The following is a 22,387-nucleotide window of genomic DNA, read 5'->3' on the forward strand; positions in this document are numbered from 1 at the left end:
CTCGCCCCCACCCCCTGCTTGTCTGTTCTCTGTGTCTATTTGCTGCGTCTTCTTTGTCTGATTCTGTTGTTGTCAGCAGCATGGGAATCTGTGTTTCTTTTTTTCTTGTTTTTGCTGCGTCATCTTGCTGTGTCAGGCTGCACTTTCTTTTGCGCTGGGCGGCTCTCCTTACAGGGCGCACTCCTTGCGCGTGGGTCTCCCCTACGCGGGGGACACCTCTGCATGGCACGGCACTCCTTGCGCGCATCAGCACTGCGCATGGGCCAGCTCCACACGGGTCAAGGAGGCCCGGGGTTTGAACCGCAGACCTCCCATGCTGGGGTTTGAACCGCAGACCTCCCATGTGGTAGACGGATGCCCTAACCACTGGGCCAAGTCCACCGCCCCAAGTGAGTGTTATGCACACCGAAATGTGTGGCTCACTGTCCCAGCATCTAGAGGAGTTAGTGCTAGCAGAAGAAAGTCCAGCTGGGGAAAGGTGACTGGACCACAGGGCTAGGTTGTACCAGTGTTTCACATTCCCTTTGGGGTTTTCTTATATTATTTCCCACTTCTCCCCCACCCCCTTTTAAAGCTTTGCCCAAGGTGGCTGTCCCCTTGGTCCTTTGGCATAGTTGAGACAGGCTGGTACTTTCAAAAGACTGCAAAGTACTGAAAGAATAAAAGAGGCACAAAAAATGAAAATAAGTAGGAAAACAGTTGAGGTTACAAAGATATAAGCACCTGCTCCAGCCATAACTAGCTCACTTCCACGGGCTTAGCAACCCTGCCCCTTTCCATATCTTAACGATTATTCATTCATCAAGTATGTATGACCACTAGCCAAGAGCCAAGTACTGTCCCAGACCCTGGGATTCACTAGTACTCAAGACAACCGTAGTCCCTGCCCTCCTGGAGCTTACAGCCCTGCGGAGGAATCAGATATGTATATAGTGGCCTGTGAAACCAGTGATGGAGGGAGGAGGATGTTATGGCATGCCATTAGCAGAGAGGGAAGTCTTCCTGGTAGAAGAGAGATCTAGGCTAAAACCTACAGGATGAACCGGAGTTAGCCTGGTGAGTGGTGGAAGTAGGGAAGGGAGAGCATTCTAAGCAGAAGGGACTGCATGTGCAAAGGCTCAGAGGCACAGAGAGTGTGGTCCATTTGAGAAACTGGCTGCAAAGCCTGGGACAATGAGGAGGAGCAGAAGGGAGTGGCAGAGATGAGGCTGGAGAGAGAGGCAAGGGCCTAAGTCATGAAGACATTTCAGCAGGTTGAGGCATTTGTGTTTTACTCAGGGCAGTTAGGTTGGTTCTTTTATTTTTGTTGTTGCAATTTTATTTGGGGCTTGAAGTAGATTGAATTATGGACCCCAACAAAAGGCATGTTCTTAATCTTTACCTGCATTCCTGTGGGTCTGGATCCATTGTAAATGGGACCCTTTGAAGATGTTATTTTTAGTTAAGGTGTGGCCTCATTAGAAGTGTATAAGGAGACTGTCACAGAAGGCCAAAGGGAGGAGCCAGAAGCCAAAGTCAGCAGAAACCAGAAGGGCAGGCACAGGAAGAGCTCGCCAAGTGAGGAGAGGCAGAACTGCAAGCCACGGAACCCCGAGGTCTGCAGCAAGCCAACACCAGGCTTCTGCTCTAGCTTCAGGGGAGGCAAAGTGTGAGACTATGCCTTAGGGAAAGAGAGTGTGTTTCCATTAATTTAATGCCTGAAGTGGGTGTGCTTACTTTGGAGATAGGTCTGTGCTGTGTTTACTTCAGTCTTGGCTTAAGGTTCTTACGTGACTTGCTACTTAAACTCTTCCTAAGAAAACATCACACAATTGTTTTCTCTTTGGGCAGAGTATAGCTTTATAAAAATATTTTCCTAATCTTATGGACAATATCCCAGTTAATGAGGTTTAAAAAATGTATTTTTTTGTTATGAAAATAATGGAGAGATACATGGAAGTCAACCCTCTAACATATGGCTTTTCATATAATCTGCTTTACCTTATTATTTTACACTGAGAATATATGCGCAGACTGTGTTTAATGTGTAAAACTTTTACTTCTTTTTTTCCCAGAAGTCCCAGGAATTGAACCCAGCACCTCGTGCACAGAAAGCAGGCACTCAATCACTGAGCTATATCTGCTCCTCTAATAAACCTTTTTAAAAATAATTTTATTATTTTTAACTCCCCCCCAACACACACAAGATGGCTCCCTCACCTATCTGCTTGTTGTCTGCTCATCTTCCTCAGGAGGGACCAGAACTGAACCCAGGACATCCCACGTAGGAGGCGAGTGCCCAACCACTTGAGCCACTGCTGCTCACAGCTCGCTGCGGCTTGTTGTGGCACATCTTCTTTAGGAGGCACCAGGAACTGAACCCAGGACCTCCCATGTGGGCAGTGGGCACCTAATTGCTTGTGCCACATCCGTTCCCCTCCTCTAATAAAACTTTCATTTTATTTTTTTAAAAGATTAATTTTATTTCTCTCCACTCCCCCATTTTTTGCACTCACTCTCTGCCCTCTATGTCTGTTCATTGTGTGCTTGTCTTCTTTTTAAGAGGCACTGAAACTGAACCCAGGACCTCTCATGTGGGAGGGAGGCACCCGATGGCTTGAGCCACCTCTGCTCCCTCTAATAAAACTTTTAAATAAAAAAAAAAAAAAAAAGCTTTTAAATGCTCATTGAAAAAAATAAAAAGGAACAGAGCATATAGAGTAAAATCACAACCCTCCCCCAATTCTACTCTCTAGAGATGGCCATGTTATTTCTTATATCTCTCTCCAGATAATTAAATTTTAAAAATATTTTCCTATTATTTAAAACATGGGATCATACTTACACATTGCACTGCAAACTTCCTCTTTTCACTTGATGATATGCTGAGACCTTCTCAGCAATAGGTTGACTTGAATGGAAGGCAATGAAGAACATAAGAAATAAAGAGACAGAAAGACACAAGAGAGAAAATAAAGATGGGGCCAGGGGACTCACAGCTCCTGGAACTGAGAGCAACGACCCTAGTTTCCACATTGTATTTATTATAAATTACCAAGCAGTAGTTATCTATGTTTCCTTTCAAGGCTGTTTTTTGTTAGAGTTGCAACATCTACAATAATAGGAAACAGGCCATACGAAGTTCAAATGCCTCCTCACCAAACAATTTTCATGCTGACCAGACAGTCTTCTGTCTTGTCAAGGCCTGGTGTTCTTAAGCCCGCACTTCTTATTTGCATTATGGAAATGTTTCAACTTCAAGCCAGGTTCCCATGTTCAAATTCAAGCTATTTTCCCACAATGATACATATTTTCCATTTTTGCACACACTCCACTGCATTATTTTCAGTGGATGCAGTGCAGGGAATGGATTCACCAAAATTTTATTCAGCCAGTTTGGTGGTGACATTTGTTGTTTAGTTTCTAATTGGCAAGTGTAGTAGGCAGGTGAATGTTCCTGAATGATGACAAGGATCTACATAAGAAAGAGCCTTTCAGACTGCCCTGCAGCCATTCAAAAAAGACCCGGTGAACACAGTGAAGAAAGTAGTTGATGTGTAGGGCTTAATACACCATTGAAACTGGACACACAAATATACCGTCTAGCTAGGTATTCCAAACTTAAAAAACAAAAAAACTTTGGCTGCAGTACATTCATATCAAAGAAAACTGTTCCTACTCGACTCCTGAAGGGACACACATGGCACAGTGTCAGGCATAAGCTTTATTTTGGGGGACTTAGGAGAGATTCTCTGGTGGTGGCAGGCTGGATAATCAAAGAAGCACTCCACAAAGAAGTGGGCAAATGAGGGGCAATATAAAGGGTCTCAGAACAAAGATATTTCATAAGAGTTTCTACTAGGGTCACACGAAGCACAAATATGGGTCCTCGTGATGCTGCTGTAGGAAGGAAGTATACAGCCCAGAGAAAAGTAGTCTATGATACCATCTGTATCTTGTTTCCCTGTGAGTAGGTCTTTTACATTTTAACTTGTGTCCTGTGGCATGCAGGTAGCTACCTGCTGAGGGCTGAGTTTCCTGTAAGGAGGGGGAGCCAGGGCCCAGGACCCACTGGTCCCCCACCATCCACTCCCACATGGCAGCTTGCATTACTCATAGGACACACACTGCATCCACATTCTACAACAGCACAGCATACAACAGAATAGTAAGAATCTTCCACCAAAATGTAGTAGACTTACAAAGACATTTTGCCAGTGCTAAAAAAAAAGGGGGGGAAACAAGTTAGATAGATGATTAATAGCTAATTTATCAATGTTCTCTTGCATATGATTTAAAACATGAAATATTATGGGAGTGAGCAGGAATATATACACAACATTGAATGTTAATGAGTTTCATTATAAGATGGAGAAGGTTTTGTTCTAAATTTGTTGATGGGTTGTACTCTGCCATGCCAACAAGGTGTTTCATGCTGTCCAATTTGCAGGACTGACAGTCCAAGGGAAGCCAGTAGCACCAGAGGATGGTAGGTCTATGCAAATCCAACATGGGGTCTGATTGTGGGCATGGGCACAGGAGGAAAAAAGAGACTGCCAGATAGTAGAGGCTATAGCATGGCCTCTGTTAGGAGGCTTGTAGCTGGCTACTGAGGCGCAACAAGTGGCAATGGCCCCTGTGTGCTGCTTAAAAGAAGAGTTAAAGTTTAAAAAGGACATGCACCTGGCACAGACAGAAATGAAGGATTCTTTAACTGATTGCCTGTGCCAAGTCAATGATCAGTTAGAAACCCTGGCTTGAAGATACACTTGGGCTAGGGGCCGCAGGTCCAAAGGATATTAACCACCCCTGAGTGGGACCGTAAGGCATGGGACCCTATGGACTCCTCCTTAGATAAGGAAAAAGATGAAGAATGGTAAAAGGGCTAGGTGTAACAAAATCAAAAAATGTGAGTTTAGCTTAAAATTCTTATCTACTAGGCTGGGGAATTAGGAATCATGGTTCGTCCTGTAATTCCCTAATCTAAACCTTTCAACAGTCTTAAAATAAGGGTTATTAATCCAATTATCAAACTTCATTAAGTAAAGAAAAAGTTCTTAAAAGCTATGGAAAGTTCTTTTCTAAACTATTAAAACAAATTAAACAATTATAATATATTCCAGAACATAGAAGTCAGTATGTTTTTAAGGTTATTCACAATTTTAGAATTTTATTTTTTTTTAAAGTTTTAGCTTTCTGTGAAGGGAGGAAAAAGAACATTTCTTGCATTAACTATAACTGTTCCAATTTTTTTTTAGCTTGGGTGTAATCTCCCTAGGTTTATAAGATACTAATAAAATAAACTAGCATTTTATGTATTAAATCTTTAAGATGATAAAGATTGTAAGTTCATGTTTAATGAAATATAGTTCTGTCCTAAAGTAAAATGACTAGTTTTCAAAGAACAGAATGAGGAATGTAAGACAAAACTTAAATGGATAAAGGTAAATTTTATAATGGTAATTTAATTAGCTTATTTAAAGGTAAAAGTAACATGGTTATAGGAAGTTTGCAAAAGCATTTTCTAAACTGAAATATTTAAATGGCTAATTTAAAAAAACAGAAAGGAACAAAAATAACAACAAAAAGCCCCAAACAAAAAAATTAATGGCTAGTTCCAGAAAGCCATTATTAAATAGAAACCTGAGTTGATGTTGATAACAGAAATTAATTTCATAACAGGAAAACCTGTCAGAGGCCACCTCAATCAGCATATTAAGGTGGTGGTAGGGGAAGATAATCTGGATTCCATTAGGAATCTTAGGTCTTCATAAAGTAGTGAAGAAAGTAGTTTTTTCCTATCCAATTACAGTAAAAAGTACTAAAAATAATTCATTTTTTTTAGTTTGTTATAAACCTCTTTAGAATTACTTTAAAAGTGTATAAAAATCAAAAGAAATAGACTTCAATATTGTCAAACTCTCTAGTGCATTCAAACCAGGCCCCCAGTACCTTGCATAGTGCCTCTTCATTTGAGTTTTTGGCTGGGTGGGTCACTATGACCCATAAAAAAATAAATCTACCACATCTATGGACATGGCTTCTGAAGTGAATGGAAACTATGGCACTGTTTTGGACTCCTTCAGCAACCTGCAGTGGCTCAATATGGCCAGATTACAATGAACATTGTCTCCAAACTGGCTCTGTTTCAAAGCTCCACTGGGCACTGGGCACCAGGCCAGTGGAACACTGGAACTTCCCTCCAAATGCCAACAGTGCTGCCGCACGCTGCCTGTGTGAAGGACATACCAAGTAGAGCAATGTAAGTAAAACTGAAAACACAATAGACCATCTACCTAGGTATTCCAAACTTCAAAACAAAACAAAAAACTTTGGCTGCAGTACATTCATATCAAAGAAAATCTTTCCTGAAGATCTAATATGTAACACAGTTAAAAAATAGGGGTAGACTTGAGGAAGTCCATGAGACCCCTGAAATTCTACACAAAATTGTAGGTGTAAGTTTTGTTTTTGTTTCTTGTTTTGTTTGTTTCTTGTTTTAAGCAAAACCATTGTCTCCAAGGCCCATGGCTTTTTACTAGATTTTTCAAAATGAATCTTGATAACACCAAAGTTTGAAAATCTATGCTCTAGGGTTCTGAAGGATTGAGTTGAAAACCCTTGCTCTAGTCCTAGTCTCTACCCCGTTTACAAATGATATTGCAGTACTGGTGTGTGTGTGTGGTGTGTGTGTGGGGGGGGGGGGCGGAATATCAGATATTCCCTTACTTGGTTATGGTCTACCCCTTCTCCCCAGTGCAAGAGGTAAGCCCTCTGGGCAGCGACCGTGCCCAACACATCCATCGAGCCGTTACCACCGTGCACTGTGACCCGTGACCGGCACAAACTAGGCACTCAACTATCATAGACATTAATGAATAAGGCCCACAGGCTAAAGAGCGGCAGGGGGCTTTTGGGTCACTGGCCCGCCCACAAGCCCCCAGCCGCCCTCCACTGTCCGGCGGTGTGCCCTGGAAGGGGGGGGGGGGGCAGGAGTTAGATCAGGAGGGGCAGAATCGAGGCTTTCGGGGCTGTCACGCCGGCAGGCGACGCCGCAGCCCGCGCAGGCGAGACGCAGCCCTGGGAAAGTCGCCCTTGCGCCTTCTGCCGGCTTCCGCGCGCTCCCAAGCCCGGGAAGGTAGCTCGGCGGCCTCCCGCGCATGCGCGGCCGGCGTGAGGGCGGGCGCGCGCGCGCAGGCGGCGGGGGCGGGGGCGTGTCTTCCCCGGCCAGGCCTCCTCCGCAGACGCCGGGGTGGGTCGCGCCCCGGGTTCCCCGCCTGCCTGCCCCTTCGGCGTCCTCGGCCCACACTTCCCCTTTCCCGCGGGCGCCCGTCCTGCCCGGCGGCTTCCGCTTTGAGCGATGGCCCCGCCCTGAGCGGGGAGCCGGCGCGGGGAGCCGCGGGGGGCTGGAGGCCTGCGGGGGGGGGCCGCGGAGGGGGGCGCGGGGACCTCCTGCCCCCCCCACCCGCAATCGCGACCCCGGCGATGCCCGGCGCCGCGCGGGCTGGGCGGCGCAGGAGGGGGCGCTGAGGTGCCGGCTGTTGGCGCGCAGCAGCGCCTGGAGCTCGAGACGCCGGCTCGGCGGGCAGGAACCGGAAATCCGGAGGTCGGGGCGCTTGCGCAGGTCACGCAGGGACACAGTCTCTCAGCCCAGAAATCCCGCTTTTCCCATCGCTCGGGGCAGCGTCCACGCTCCTGAGCAATGGATTCAGTACAGGCTGATGCGGGCGAGGGACAGAAGCCCGGGGCAGGAGGATGGCGGGTCGGGGTGAGGGGCCCCTGGGAGGACGTTCTGGAAGCTCGACCTCAAAACACAAGTATTGGCGGCCCCAGCTGCCCCCTCCCTGGTTGCAGGGAAGAGTGAGCAGTTGGCTTCAAGCCCAGGGAGCAACCGGGGTTTATTTCTGTGCCTCTGTCCTGACCTGCCAGCCCTTTGGGCGCTCGGGGTCCGTGGACCCACAGCCTGCGTCGGAGTAGGGTCCTTGGAACAGCTTGGTCGAAGGAATGCAATTTTTTCAATGATTTTATAGTTAGAAAATAGAAAGTTGAAAGAATGGTAAAATGAGCACCCGTGGACCCACCCCTCCACCCTGCCTAGATTGAACCATCAAAATAATGTATACCACACTTATAAACTTAAGAGTCTGTACAGCCTGTGTTGCAAATGAAATTCTCCTTGGGAGAACCGTGGAGGGAGATGGTTCCCGCCTTCTGTGGAGACCTGCCTGGGCAGGGTCGGTGTCACAGTTGGCCACCCCCAGGCTTCTACTTTGGGAAGGCAGCTTCCTGTCTGTCCCTTTCCATCCTGCTTGTGGGATCTCCCGGGGAGTCGCAGAAAGCACAGGTGCAGATATGTTTCTCAGTGTGAGGTGAAGAGCAGCAGGCTGACCGGCTGAATTCCCTGCCCTGGGCTGCGGTAGGTGGGCTGGCCAAAGTTCTTCCCACCCACGCTGCTGAGACTTAGATCCTAGGGCAGCTCCCGTTGTCTGCAGGACTCAACACAAACTCCTCGATGTAACTTCCCAGGCTCCTTATGCAATCCGGTGGTGTTCTCCTCAAGGCCTCGTCCAGATACCATTACCCACTTCTCCCAGATTAGCCAGAACAGAACAGACCCCTCTTCACTACCTCCTCTGTTTCCACCAGCATCCCCTGTCTGCCCTACTGCAGATTTCTTTTTCCTTTCTCCTTCCATCTTTTTCCCTCCACTCCTTCTTCCTACAGAAGCCAGGGTGATGCTTGTAAAGCCTCAGTCAGATCCTGTCACTCCTCTCCTCAAACTCTCCGGATAAGAGCCGCAGTCCTTCCCATAGCCTGGAAGCCTTCCGCTATCTGGCTGAGGGCCCCCTCTCTGACTGTCCACCCCCCTCCTTGCCTCTGCTGTAGCCATCTGGGCTACACTGCTTTTCCTCGGGCATGAAGCACACAGTGACCACAGGACCTTTGTGTGGGCTCTGTCACTGTGGACTGCTCGTCCCCAAGGTGACTGTGTCTTGATCCTTCACTTCTTTGGCATCTCTGTTCAACAAGAGGTCTTCTTCACCCACCCCATTGAAAATGCCAAACCCAGTCCCTCTTAACCCCCCTTGTTCTGTGGGGGTTTTCCAGCTTCCTTACCACTACCTGATACATTGTATACTTGTTTATCAATCTTCTGACCACACTTCCCTGTGAGAATGTGAGTTTGCAGAGGGCTTTCACCCACTTCTGTATCAAAGTACCTAGACTAGCACATGGCATACAGCAGGTGCTCAATAAATGAGTTCAATGAAAGGCCGGCCTGTCCCTTCCTCACTGTTTTTGAGCGTGTCAATCAGCCCCTCCAGGAGGGTGTTCCTGGGACTGAGGGGGATTCCTGAGACACAGGGCTTTGGGTGCTAAAATTAGGAAAGTCCCAGGCAAGCCGGCATGAGTCACCCTAACTCTACGCCTGAATTTCCTCATCCATAAAATGGAAAAAATAGTATCTTTCTCATCAAGTGAGGACTGACGGAGCATTGTGTAAAACTGTCGGGCACAGTGTCTGGGTTTCGGCAGCCTTGTGGTGCTGTGCTCCCCGCCGCTTCCTCGGGACTTCGGCCGCTGTGAGCTCTCCGTGTGCCTCTGGACCCTCACCCGCGTGCATTGCCCTGATCGCGGCAGCCGTTTCAAGGCTGCCGTTCTGTTTTGGCTACTTTGATGCAGCTGTTCTGAGGGCAGAGACTTTTTAAAAATTTTATTTATTTATTTATTTATTTCTCGCCACCTCATTGTTTGCTCTGTCTGCTCATCTTCTTTTTAGGAGGCACCAGGAGCCAAACCTTTTTAGGAGGCCTCCCATGTGGGAGGGAGACACCTAATCACTTGAGCCACCTCCACTCCCTGGCAGAGACTTTTGATATAGTCCTGTGGGCACAGAGACATTTAGAACTTACCTTAAAAAATGGGGGGGGGGGGAAATCAACCATTTTTTAAAAGCCATAGCCATATATATTTTGGCTTCTGTAATTGTTTAGCAGTTTGGGGAAGATGTCTAAATTATTAATTACTGGATTTAATATGGGTATATATGTATATATACACATCTAATCAATTACTGGATTTAATATGGGTATATATGTATATATACACATCTAATCAATTACTGAAATTAATATAGGTATATATGTATATATACACATCTAATCAGATAATTTGAGTCCATTGTTGGAAGAAAAAAGTGACAATTTAGCTTCTTTTTCTCTCTCTTTGTTATTTAATGCTTATCATCAGCTTTGGCATCACAAAAAGCTTTGGCAGCATTGCTTATCATTTATTCTAGGGGTCCTTCCTAGGTGAAGTCTCTGTTTTCATATCCTGCCAATAATACAGTAAATGGAAATTTGGGGAAAGAAGCATTAGGAACTGCTGTGTATCTGCAGTAAGTTAATCAGATTTTGATACCAAAAAAAGGTTCTACACTTTTCATTTATGGAGGACTGCAAAACCTGATCTCAGTGTTAAAGTGAGGGCTGGTGGACAAACTTTGCATACCTGAGAGGCTTTTAATTCCCAGCTTGCAAATCCAAGCAAAGTATCTATTCTTTGTCTGGAGAGTCCCTTAGAGCTTGAATGACTGGCCTCCCGAAGTCTCCAATGTCTCCTTGGAATTCAGTAAACTGTGGGGATGGGGAAGGTTTGGATCCCAATGGGATCTGTTATTCTCAACTCTGGATTAATGTCAGAAAACTCCTGCAACCTTCCCCACAGTTCTTTCCACTCTCTTGGTAACAGACATGTATTACATTTAAATATTTTAAATCTCCTGTATCTTGATTGTGTGGGGGGACAAGATGGATATCCCGAGAGGCTAAGCACAATACATCTTCATCAGAAATCCAAGTGAGACAGAAATGAATGCCATAGAAAGTGAGAGCCCTAACGACCGGGAACGGAGTCGAATGTGCACATTACTTAGGAGAAGAACTGTTGTTTTATTCTTGGCAGCAGCTTCCTCCAAGGCGCCACCTTCACAAAGGACCTTGAATTTAGATTTGTTAATATCATGCTCCCCTCCAAATGAGGCCAAGCCTATGGTCACAGAGTTATGAGAGAAACAGTCTGTCACTTTAATTGTTAGAATAAGAGCTCCACTTTAATTCTTAAACTAAACATTCAAAACACAACACAAGCATTATAGCCTTCTTTTCACATTTTTTCGCTTTAATAATTCCTGGAACCTCAACAGATGGAAGCCTTGTGAGCTTCTCTTGACCCAGAAAACACTGCCTTCCAGAAATGCCTGCATCAGAATCACCCCTGTTGCAAAAGGTGGCACAGGGATTTCAAAATATCCTGCTTGGGACTGGAAAGCCCCATTTCCTACCCGATTCTGTCCTAGGTGCTGGCTCTCTGCTTAGAAGAGTTCCCTGACCTGTCAAGGCAGAGCCAGGGACCCCAGGCACCCGCAGCCGCCTGCGTGTCGTTGCAAGGGCTCAGCATTTCTCTGCCCAGCTGTGGCAACCTGTGCAGGTGCTGGTGCTGCTCCTGGCGAGACCCCATCACACCCCCTCCTGGCTCAACCTGAGAATTTCACACATCTGCTGTTTACACCATAAATGTGCATTTGGGTTCGTCCATTTTTTAGGGGCGATATTGGCTTTGGGGGTTACTTTCTCAGCAGAATCCAGTGAACTGGATGTTGCCAGCTATCAGAACAAAGCAAAGGATTAAAGTGGACAATAAGTGGAATGCAGCCAGCCAGGACTCATGGCAGCCGTGATCTCAGGCTGGGCACACCCAAGGCTTTTGTCTAGAACTTTGTAACTGACCTGTGGGGTGCTCAGCATGGCCCAGTTCGAGCATCCATGGTCAACTGAGAAAGTGACATCCATCGGTAGTGATGACTAGCAAAGTAAGAAGTTTTTGTCAGGCAGGGAGACAGTGTCCTGGGGTGCTTCATGGAGTGGGTTGACTCCTGGCTCTGGGCAAGTCACTGAACCTAAGATGGGATTCCTGGCCGTGAGAGGGAGATGAGAACCCTGCCCTGCAGGGGTGCTGCAGAGATTTTAGGAGACACTGTCTATAAAGCAAGCAGTGCCTGGCACAGAGTCAGCCCTCCCTAGAGAGTGTATCCCCTTCCCAGGCCTGCCCTGACAAAGTGCCACAAACTGCATAGGTTAATCTCGGAGAACTTTATTCTCTCCAGTCCAAAAACAAGGTGTTGTGTGGCCATGCTTCCTCTGAAGGCTTAGTCTAAGGAGACTCTTTGCTTGCCTCTTCCAGCACCTGGTGGCTCCAGGCACTCCTCCAGTCTCCCCCATTGTCACATGTCCTTCCCGCTTGTGTGTCCTCTCTGTTTCTCGTACCGATCAGTGCAGGGATTCTCTGACGGATGCACGTGGAAGAGCCAATTAGGCGATGAGAACAGAAGGCCTGTTGGTCATACATCTGTCTCCCCCAACTGGAGACATCTACAGTTGTTTTTATAGCATTCCAACAAAAGCAGGTAAGCTCAGGGAAGTAACGAGGTTAGAAAGAGTCCAATTGCTGAACATGTGCAGATTAATTGAATGCTTAGTTTATCTGGTTTAAGTTTAAGCTGCTGTGCATATTGGGTGGACCAACTCTGATTAGAATTGCTTTGGTTTAGCAAGATACCTTAGGAATTGGGGCTATCACTCTGGGCTGATTCATTTGAATCAACAAGGGGCTATGTGCAAGGGCACCCCACTTCAGAGTTGCAGAATAAGGTAATGAGATACAAGCAGGGACAGTACAGTTACCAGGTAAGGTCATGCAGTTTCAAAACACAGCAGCAGGATGAAAGAAACAAGGCATCTGGGTGACAGTGCAGTGCTTTCCAGCAGCTACAGATACCTGCTTCTGGCTACTTCAGAAGGCTAACATGCATCAAGGTCATAATTCGGTAGGCTGTCAAACAGTTCTTGGTATTTTGTTGTGGCTACATTGCAAAATATCAGAAGGCTAGCCGTTGCTTAAAATACAATTCAGTGAGTTGAAACACATCGGTTAATTTTTCAGTTACATTTCTATATCCAGATAACCCCCTTCTTTCTCTTATAAAGGCACCAGTCATTGAATTCATGGCCCAACCTAATCCAGTATGATCTCGACTTAATGTGATGACATCTGCAAAAACCCAACTTCCAAAGGTCACATAACAGGTACCAGGGGTTTAGTCTTGAACTTATCTTATTAGAGGGCACAATTCAACCCACTACAGAGGATAATTGAATTATCAACAGTACATGCATATGATGAAAATTTTATGAGGGGGACAGGAAGTTTAAACCAGGATATGCAAATAATGCCAACACAAATCATCAAATATCACTATTTGCAACCATCATTGTAAAAACTGATTTAGGAAAAGATCATCAGTAGATGTTAAAACCACCAATTGAAAGATTGTGGGAGAACAAGACATTTATATACTCTCAGATTACTGATTAATTACAAAGAAAAAAATGCCCTTTTATAATGGACAGGCCTTGAGGACATGAATGAAAGGATCAGATAAATCTATCTCGAGGGTCATTCTTCTTGGAATAAATTGACTTTTCAAAAAAATCAATATCTTGAATGAAAAAAAAAGACTGGGGAGGGGAGCAAATGTGATTCAAAACTCCACATGGGGAAACGGACTTTGGCCCAGTGGTTAGGGCGTCCGTCTACCATATGGGAGGTCCGCGGTTCAAACCCCGGGCCTCCTTGACCTGTGTGGAGCTGGCCATGCACAGTGCTGATGCGCGCAAGGAGTGCCGTGCCACGCAAGGGTGTCCCCCGTGTGGGGGAGCCCCCACGCGCAAGGAGTGCGCCCGTGAGGAGAGCCGCCCAGCGTGAAAAGAAAGAGCAGCCTGCCCAGGAATGGCGCCGCCCACACTTCCTGTGCCGCTGACGACAACAGAAGCGGACAAAGAAACAAAAACAGACAAAGAAACAAGACGCAACAGATAGACACCAAGAACAGACAACCAGGGGAGGGGGGGAAATTAAATAAATAAATAAATCTTTAAAAAAAAAAAAAAAAAAAAACTCCACATGGGAGGTCCTGGGTTCAGTTCCTGATGCCACCTAAAGAAGAAACAAATGACAATTGTGGGAAAAAGAGTTTAAATTGTATTTGAACTTAGTATGACCTGTTCCTTATTGTAAATATTGCACCTGTTCTATTGTAGATGATGATCTTTATTATTGTAGATGATGTTGCAGTTCAGATAGCAAACAACTGCTTGGTTGTTTCTAACAAATACAAGGTGGAAACTAGGGTCAAGGCTCTCAGTTCCAGAAGCTGTGAATCCTCTGGTCCCATCTTTTTCTCCTCTCTTGTGTCTTTCTCTCTGTCCTTTATTTCTTTATGTCCTACGCTGTCTTCCCCTTGAGTCAACCTATTGCTGAGTTGATCGTAGCAACTGGCACCCAACATGGGGCTTGAAGGGAAGAAGGCTCACAGCAGCTGGCACCCGAACAGGGACCCAAAGGGAAGAAGGATTGCCTTGAGTGAAATTAAAGTTGGGGTAAAGGTGCAAAGCCCCGAGTGGTTTGGAAAGCCTTTGAAGTCCTCAAAGGTTTGCTTATATTTCCCCAGGAGACAGAGAACATCCCGTGTGGGTACCAGCTGGTTGGATAAAGCCATACAATGAACGCCAAAAAACAATGAAAGTTCCTGTGGGACCCAGAACTCCCTGTCGTGCAGATGGAGAGACAGACACTGGAAACTGCATGGTTGGGTCTCATTCTGAAGACTAGAATGGCTTTACATCAAAGTAGCTAAACTACAGAACTTCAAGCATAGCATCATAAAGCAAGTATGACTTGGGGACAGAAAGAGATTAAGAAAGAAATTGAGAGGAGGAGAACTGGAAAAGAAATGTTGAATTATAAAAGGAAGCAATGAGCCTTCCCCCCAGAATGGGACATGACACCCAGGGATGAGCCTCCCTGGCACTGAGGGATCACTACCAAGTACCAGCTGATGACGTAACTAGAAAATGACCTTAAATTAAAGGTTCAATGCAGACCAGCAGAATATCCCTGTCTACATATAATAACAGGAGTTAAAAATGCTGTTTGACCTAAAGTAAGGGGGAAATGGAAAAGACAAATGAGTTCATATGGCTATGAGTTTCTAAAAAAGAGTCTGGAGGTTGTTAGAAGGATTGCCCTTATGCACACCTGAGCAGAGTCTCAGAGACAGATAAAGTAGATACAACCCCAGATATTGGTCCTTTTGAGGGCTAAAGAGAACCACAGGTTCTATGGTCATGGCAGATGGGGTTCACTGCCATGCCAGTTGGCCCTTCTTTGGAGCTGGTGTTTCTGCGTGATGGAGCTGGACTCAGATGGGATCTCTTTTCACAAGCCTTTCATGCTACTTTACTGGAATTGTAGTTGGTGCTGGGGCTTAAGATATATCTAGGGGATTTGAATCTCTGGACTGACAATATGATAGCCAGGCCCTGACCTAAACAGACTTCAGCTCCTACACTCTGATTTATTGAACTAACTCCACTCAGCTAACATGGAGTTGAAGAATGTCAACCACCACACCATGGAGCCTAGAGTGCCTACAACTGAGAGCAGGAGGATTGCATCCAATATCCATGTGGAATCTAAACCCCCTCTTGACATAGATGTGGAATGTACACAAGCAAGCCAAGGTCCACAGGAAGGAGGAATACAGTAAGGATCAGAGTGGACTTAATGATATTCTATTCATGAAATATTGTGGTTAATAATTGAGAAAATGTGGCATTGGTGTGGAAAAAGTGGCCATGGTGGCTGCTGGGTGTGGGGAAGGGGAGGAAGAGAAGAGATGTGGAGGCATTCTCGGGACTTGGAGTTGTCCTGGGTGGTGCCCTAGGGACAATTGCTGGATGTTGTATGTCCTCCCATGGCCCACTGGATGGAACGTGGGAAAGTGTGGGCTATGGTGTGGAACATGGGACATGGAGCAATGCCTGGAGATGTACTCACCAGAGGCAATGGATATGACATGATGATGGGGGAGAGTGTTATTGTGGGGGGAGTGGTGGGGTGGGGGCGGTGGGGGCAAATGGGGACCTCATATTTTTTTAATGTAATATATTTTTAAGAAATGAATAAATTGAGTAGAATTTTGAAAAAAAAGAAAAAAGAAAGCAATGAAGAAATTCTAGGTTAATAGCTTTGGACTTGCTTTCGTGTTTGTTTGTTCAATGTCAGTGTGTGTGTTGTAATTGGTTCAGTGTGTGTGAAAAAGAAAAAGATAGAAAAATGAAGAAAGAAAGAAAAAGGAAGGAAAAAAGCAAAGCAAAGAAAGAAAGGTCAGTGTATATTTTGATACCTCCAGATGGTGATATAATTTGATAAATAAAAGGTTCTGAAAGATCTCTATTCAAATGACCAAAAATTAAATAAGCACTTATGTTATTACTTAAGTTTAAAATGTTAATGAGATCTCTATAGTTGTAAGTCTTGATTAATAGAATTACTACAAGTTTCTTCATAAAAAATACTTCTTGTTTAAATTGAAATGAAGTCTATTTTTCTTCCTAGGATAAAATGAAAGATATAAAAGTTAAGTGAATATTGAAAAAGGTAAAAAGTGTGTGGGAATGCTAACTGAAATGTTATAAGGTGTATTTTGTCCTAAAATAAAATGGTTAGTATGGAGATATGTGGGACAGAACTAGTATGCATATAGCAAATTGTGAAAGTATTGTGGTAGCATTCAGTGAGATAATGTGTTTTGTAAAAGTAAAACAAGCCTGAATGAATACAAAAAGTGCAAAAACTGTGTGAAAAGATCAACAATGGATTTCTTTTTTTTTTAAGATTTATTTTATTTATTTTTCTCCCCTTCCCCCCATTGGCTACTGTCTATGTCATTCACTGTGTGTTCTTCTATGTCCACTTGCATTCGTGTCATGTGGCACTGGGAAACTGTGTTGCTTTCTTTGTTGTGTCATCTTGCTGCGTCAGCTCTCCATGTGTGCACTGCCACTCCTGGGTGGGCTGTGCTTTTTTTCATGCAGGGCGGCTCTCCTTGTGGGGCGCACTCCTGGCATGTAGGGCACCCCATGCAGGGGACACCCCTGCATGGCACGGCACTCCTTGTGCACATCAGCACTGTGCATTGGCCAGCTCATCACATGGGTCAGGAGTATCGAACTCTGGACCCTCCATATCGTAGGCAGATGCTCTATCAGTTGAGCCACAACCACTTCCCAACAATGGACTTTTGCAGTTCTTCAAGGCTTTCTGCCCTGGCCTGATGGCAATGAATCTGGCTGCATAGAAGAAACCTGTGGCAGTGACCCTACTAAAAGATATCAGAGGGAAGCAGACTTAGCTTAATGGATAGAGCATCTCCCTACCACATGGGAGGTCCGCGGTTCAAACCCAGGACCTCCTTGACCTGTGTGGAGCTGGCCCACGCACAGTGCTGATGCATGCAAGGAGTGCCGTGCCACATAGGGGAGCTCCACGTACAAGGAGTGTGCCCCATAAGGAGAGCTTCCCAGTGCGAAAGAAAGTCCAGCCTTCCCAGGAGTGGTGCTGCACACACAGAGAGCTGATGCAGCAAGATGATGCAACAACAACAACAAAAAGAGACACAGATCCCTGGGCCGCTGACAAGAATAGAAGCGGACACAGAAGAACACACAGCAAATGGACGCAGAGAGCAGAAAACTTGGGGGGAGGGACAGGGAGGGGAGGAGAGAAATAAATTAAAAATAAATAAATAAATAAATGATATCAGAGACAATGGTATTTTAAGAGCCCGGAATAGGCAAACAATTGGGACAAGCTGTAAGGTTCTTGCTACTCTATCAAATTATCAAATGTTGTTTGGTTGGGTAAGATAAAACCATACTCTCTGCTGTAATTGATAAAGTACAATGTTTTCTCATGTTAATAGAACTTGTAATATTGTTGGAATACTAAAAATCTTTCATCCCTCACTGAGATGTGTTAGTTAGGAAAGGTCCTTCATGGGAGTAGGAGGACCTCCAGCAGGCTGCTTTAAAAAATAAAAAAGAGGAAGAAGGTGGATATTGACTTAGCCTGTGAATCAACCTCTATGGGGGAGAGATCTGTGGAAGAACATCTGGGACGCCTGACAGCAGTGACAGGTAACTGTCATGTCCCTGCCCACTCCTCTAACATCCCTCTCAGGACTGTTGAGGCAGATGCCTTCATGAAGATCCAGAGCCATTTAACTGAGACCTGAGAAGAAGCGGAGTGGCTCCACAGAAAGGCGAAGGTCGTGAGTTCCAGACCTTGTGGTGCCTGTCCCAGCAGTTCCTGCTGCCTGCTATTCACCACCAGCTTGTGGGCATCACCCATGAGTTCCTGAATGCTCACGTCAGGGACTGTGACATCAGCCCCCTCCTGCTCTCGGAAGGGACAAGTTGTGCTTTTACTGCTACAGATGCTGTGTCGGGACTCTTATAACAGGCCAGCTATTGTTTTCTGCCTGGAAAATGAGTCCTCACAATGATGGACTGGGTTTAGATTCGACACTGAGTTGTGGCCCCAGGTCTAGTGAAGATGCTAAAAGCGGGACCAATGGAGACATTGAGATTATGAGATAAACTTCCAGCTGTCCCTCAGCCCAAAATGGGGAAGTAACAATAATTTACCATTGCCGATGCCTCAAACCATACAGATTGGGGAAAATGAGGTCATTTTTGATCGAGTACTGGCCTATAAAGCCTTGCTGGTTGGGAATCTTAAGCCCATGAGAAATGAAAGTCTATTCATTAAATGTCTGCTAGTTGGAAGTCTTATTGTTGTATAATCTACTGCAGCTATGGATTATGTGTAAAATGCTTGAATACTAATCAGAACTTTAATAATGCAGCATATAGTGTACTTAACTGATTTGATAAACTGTGATATATAAATGTACGTTATTGAATGTATTTGTAAATCTCAAGTTTGAACAATTCTGGGACTGAATATATTGAGAAAAAATTCAATGAGTATTGTTCAAACCTAAAAGTGAAAATATCATGCAGGAAGCTTTGTTAATCAGTGAAACGTCATTTGTGCAGACTTAGCAAAAACAAAAATGGGGAAATGTGGGAAAAAGAGTTTAAATTGTATTTGAACTTTGTATGACCACTTCCTTATTGTAATGTTGCACCTGTTCTATTGTAGATGATGCAGTTGTTCCTTATTATTGTAGATGATGTTGCAGTTCAGATAGCAAACAGCTCCTTGGTAGTTTCCAAAAAATACAAGGTGAAAACTAGGGTCAAGGCTCTCAGTCCCAGAAGCTGTGAGTCCCCTGGTCCCATCTCCATCTCCTCTCTTGTGTCTTTCTCTCTGTCCTTTATTTCTTTAAGTTCTACACCACCTTCCCTTCGAACCACCCTATTGCTGAGCTGACCACAGCAGACAGTGACCAGACAATGAGCAAAAACAACGAGCAGACAACAAGCAAAAATGAGGAGCAAACAGATGAGGGACCCATGGGGGTGGGGGAAGGAGGCTGGGGAACCATGGAAGTATTCTAGATAAAAGGGGACCATAGAGACATGACAAATAAATGTGATGTGTGATCACTGATTGAACTGAAAAAATAAAAAGTTATAAAGGGCTTTATTGGAACAATTGGCAAAATTTGACTATGGAATGATTACAGTATTTTAGCAATGGTAAAGTTCTTGGGTGTGAAAATTGTACTGTGATTATTTAAACTAATATTCTCATATCTTTCTCCTTGGGAGTATTTGGGGTATTTGGAGTGATGTGTGAAAATGCTCTCAATTTATTGCCAAATCTTTCAGAAAAAAAAAAAAAAGTATGTGTGAGAGAGAGAGGAGAAATAACAGCAATGCAAACACTGGTGAATCTGGGTGAAGGACATACTATGTTCATTATACTATGCTGAATTTTTTTTTAACAAATCAATTTTATTGATGCATATTAATAAAGCATACAGTTCATCCACTGAAATTTTTTAAAGCAAAAAGTTGGGGAGGCAGATGTACCTCAAGTGGTTGAGTGCCTGCTTCCCACGTATGAGGTCCCGGGTTCAATCTCCTGTACTTCCTGAAAACAAAAACAAACAAATGAAAAAAAAAAAACAACTCCGGGGAGCCACTGTGGCACAGTGGCTGAGCACCAGCTTCCCACATACCAGGTCTGGGGGTCAATCCCCTACCTCGGTGCCTCAAAAAAAAAAAAAGAAAAAGTTGGGTACAAAATCAAGGCATGCAAAAAGACAGAAACCGGTAACCAAGGTACAAGTCAGCCCACCCCACGCGTAACTCCCATTAGTGACGCAGCCCCCTCGGGGGCTCCCCACTGGCCTGCCATCTCAGGAGGGCCCTGGTGCCTTTCTCACCATCGCGCTCCAGCATCCTGGCACAGGGCGGGGCAAACGAGTCTGGGAGAGTGGCCTCGCTCCAGGGTATGCCCCACTCCCGTCCCCCAGCAAGGGCAGAGTTGGCTCAGGAGCAGTGTCTCAAGATGGTGGCCTCTGGCCTGGTGCTTCAAGGCCTGCACGTTGCTTGTCAGTCCAGACGGCTGAATCGGCATCAACAGAGGCACCACCAGGACTCGTCTCCCCGCAGCATCCTTCCGGCTGGCCGGGGCTGCATTGCCTGTGCCTTTCTCCTCATTGGCCCTGGGGACCCATAAAGCCCCAAGAGTCTGGAAGAGAATAGCTGGCTAGAAGAAGAGGAAGAGAAAGTGCAGCGTCCGAGTGCCCGAAGAACCTGGAACGCCGCCCCAGCCCTTCCATCACAGCCCACCACAGCTCTCCACAGTCCAGCCAGGGCAGGTGAAAGCTGGGGGTCTGGAGGTCCCTGTGACTGGCACTGAGCCCTCCCAGCTGGAAAAGCCACTGCCATCTGTGAGAAAGGAACCCCAGCCAGTGTTGACACAGCCACGACTTCTGTGTCAGTTCCTACCAAAGCTCAGCGCACTTCCTGTGCCTTTCCGTTATTTCACAAGCACTCTCTTCTTGCTCACGCACCAGGCTCCCGGCAAACAGCCTTTTATCCCCCTGGGAGCCCGCCAGCCACCTCTGGCCTCTCCTGGTCCACGCCATGGCCAAGACCCTCGGCGACCATCTGCTGCACTCCCTGGAGGAGCTGGTCCCCTATGACCTTGAGAAGTTCAAGTTCAAGCTGCAGAACACCAGCAGGGAGAAGGAGCAAACCCGCATCCCCCGGGGCCTGCTCCAGATGGCGGGGCCGGTGGAGATGGCCTCACTGCTCCTCAACCACTACGGGGAGGAGGACGCCCTGCGGCTGACCTTGCAGATCCTGCGGGCCATCAACCAGCGCCTCCTGGCCGAGGAGCTGCACAGGGCGACAGGGCAGAGTAAGGCAGGCCCCCCGGGCCCAGAGCTGGCTGGCGCAGATCAGGGAGCGTGGGTTCAGACGTGTGCATCCTGACCGGGGAGTTAGCCCTCCCGGGTCTGCCAGGCCTGGCTGACCTTGGCCGAGCCAGCCCCTCCCCCACGCTGGGTTTTGGGAGCTGGGTTGGTAAAGAGCCCTAAGAGTCCTCTTTAAAAAGAGAAAGAAAAAAGGCCTGCACTCTGGTTGCTGGCAGGGACCCACAGCACCTGATTTTCGAGAATTCTTCCCCTGATTTGTGATTTAACCCTGAAGTACAGACGAATATCTCTGTGTAGCCAGCCCGTGTGGATTGGCAACCAGTCGTGTTGACAGGGGCTGATTTGTAGTCGTTGTTATCCGCCCAATTTCAGTTTTGAGTTCTTCTTTAATGCCCTTTAAAAGAATATTTTAAAATTCTCAGGAGAATTTCTTTTTCTTCCTTTCTTCCTTTCTCCCTCTCTCCCTCCCTCCTTTCCTTCTTTCCTTCCTTGTCTTTCCTGTTTCTTTCTCTCTTGCCCTTCCTTTCTTTTCATCTTTTCTCTTTCTCCTCCACCTTGATCTTCTGCAGCCTTTTCCTGTGCCTTTCTAATGTTAGTCCATTGGGATCAAAGCTACTCATAACTGCTTTTAAAGACCTTTTGAGAAATTTTCTTGGGGCTTAATAGAAATTAGTTAAAAACAACAACTTTGGTGTTTCAGTGTTTCTATTTCTGAGTTTTAAGAATACATTCAAAACATGTTTCTGTGAGGTAGAACGTTTAAGATTTTAAGATTTCTCCATTCCTTGAAAGAGTGATAGACCTCAACTCTGAACTATCTGAGTTTAGTGTAATTTGATGACTAGGACTTTTCAATTACCTTTTCATGTTTTAAAATCTGGTTATTAGTATCTTCGGGGTTTCTTGCCAGTTCTTGAACCAGTTTGGTCATTTTGTTTTCCTAGAAAGCCAACGGCAAACTGTTTTCAACAACTTTAAAGTTATTTTAGTAAGAGCTTTTTCAGACCAAAAAGTCAGGTGCTAATTATTACAGATTATCTGTAGTTCCTTATTAGGATAGTGACTTTCAAATTATGCCCCTGGGAGGTA

General features: G+C 45.6%; 1 protein-coding gene across 2 annotated transcripts in view; it reads left to right on the top strand.

Moving 5' to 3' along the window:
* The window catches only part of MEFV (MEFV innate immunity regulator, pyrin), a 59,355-nt gene that overhangs the window by 24,922 nt on the left and 12,046 nt on the right, over positions 1–22,387 (top strand). Inside the window, exon 1 of one of the 2 annotated variants that reach the window (XM_004475853.4) lies at positions 20,631–21,282. The exons of the other annotated variant lie outside the window; for it this stretch is intronic. Coding sequence (XP_004475910.1) covers positions 21,006–21,282 — 277 coding nt within the window. The 5' untranslated portion in view covers positions 20,631–21,005. Of the gene's footprint in view, positions 1–20,630; positions 21,283–22,387 lie in introns of those variants that run through there. 2 annotated transcript variants of the gene reach the window in all.

Source organism: Dasypus novemcinctus, chromosome 23 (assembly GCF_030445035.2).
Source record: "Dasypus novemcinctus isolate mDasNov1 chromosome 23, mDasNov1.1.hap2, whole genome shotgun sequence".
Classification (NCBI taxonomy): Eukaryota; Metazoa; Chordata; class Mammalia; order Cingulata; family Dasypodidae; genus Dasypus; species Dasypus novemcinctus.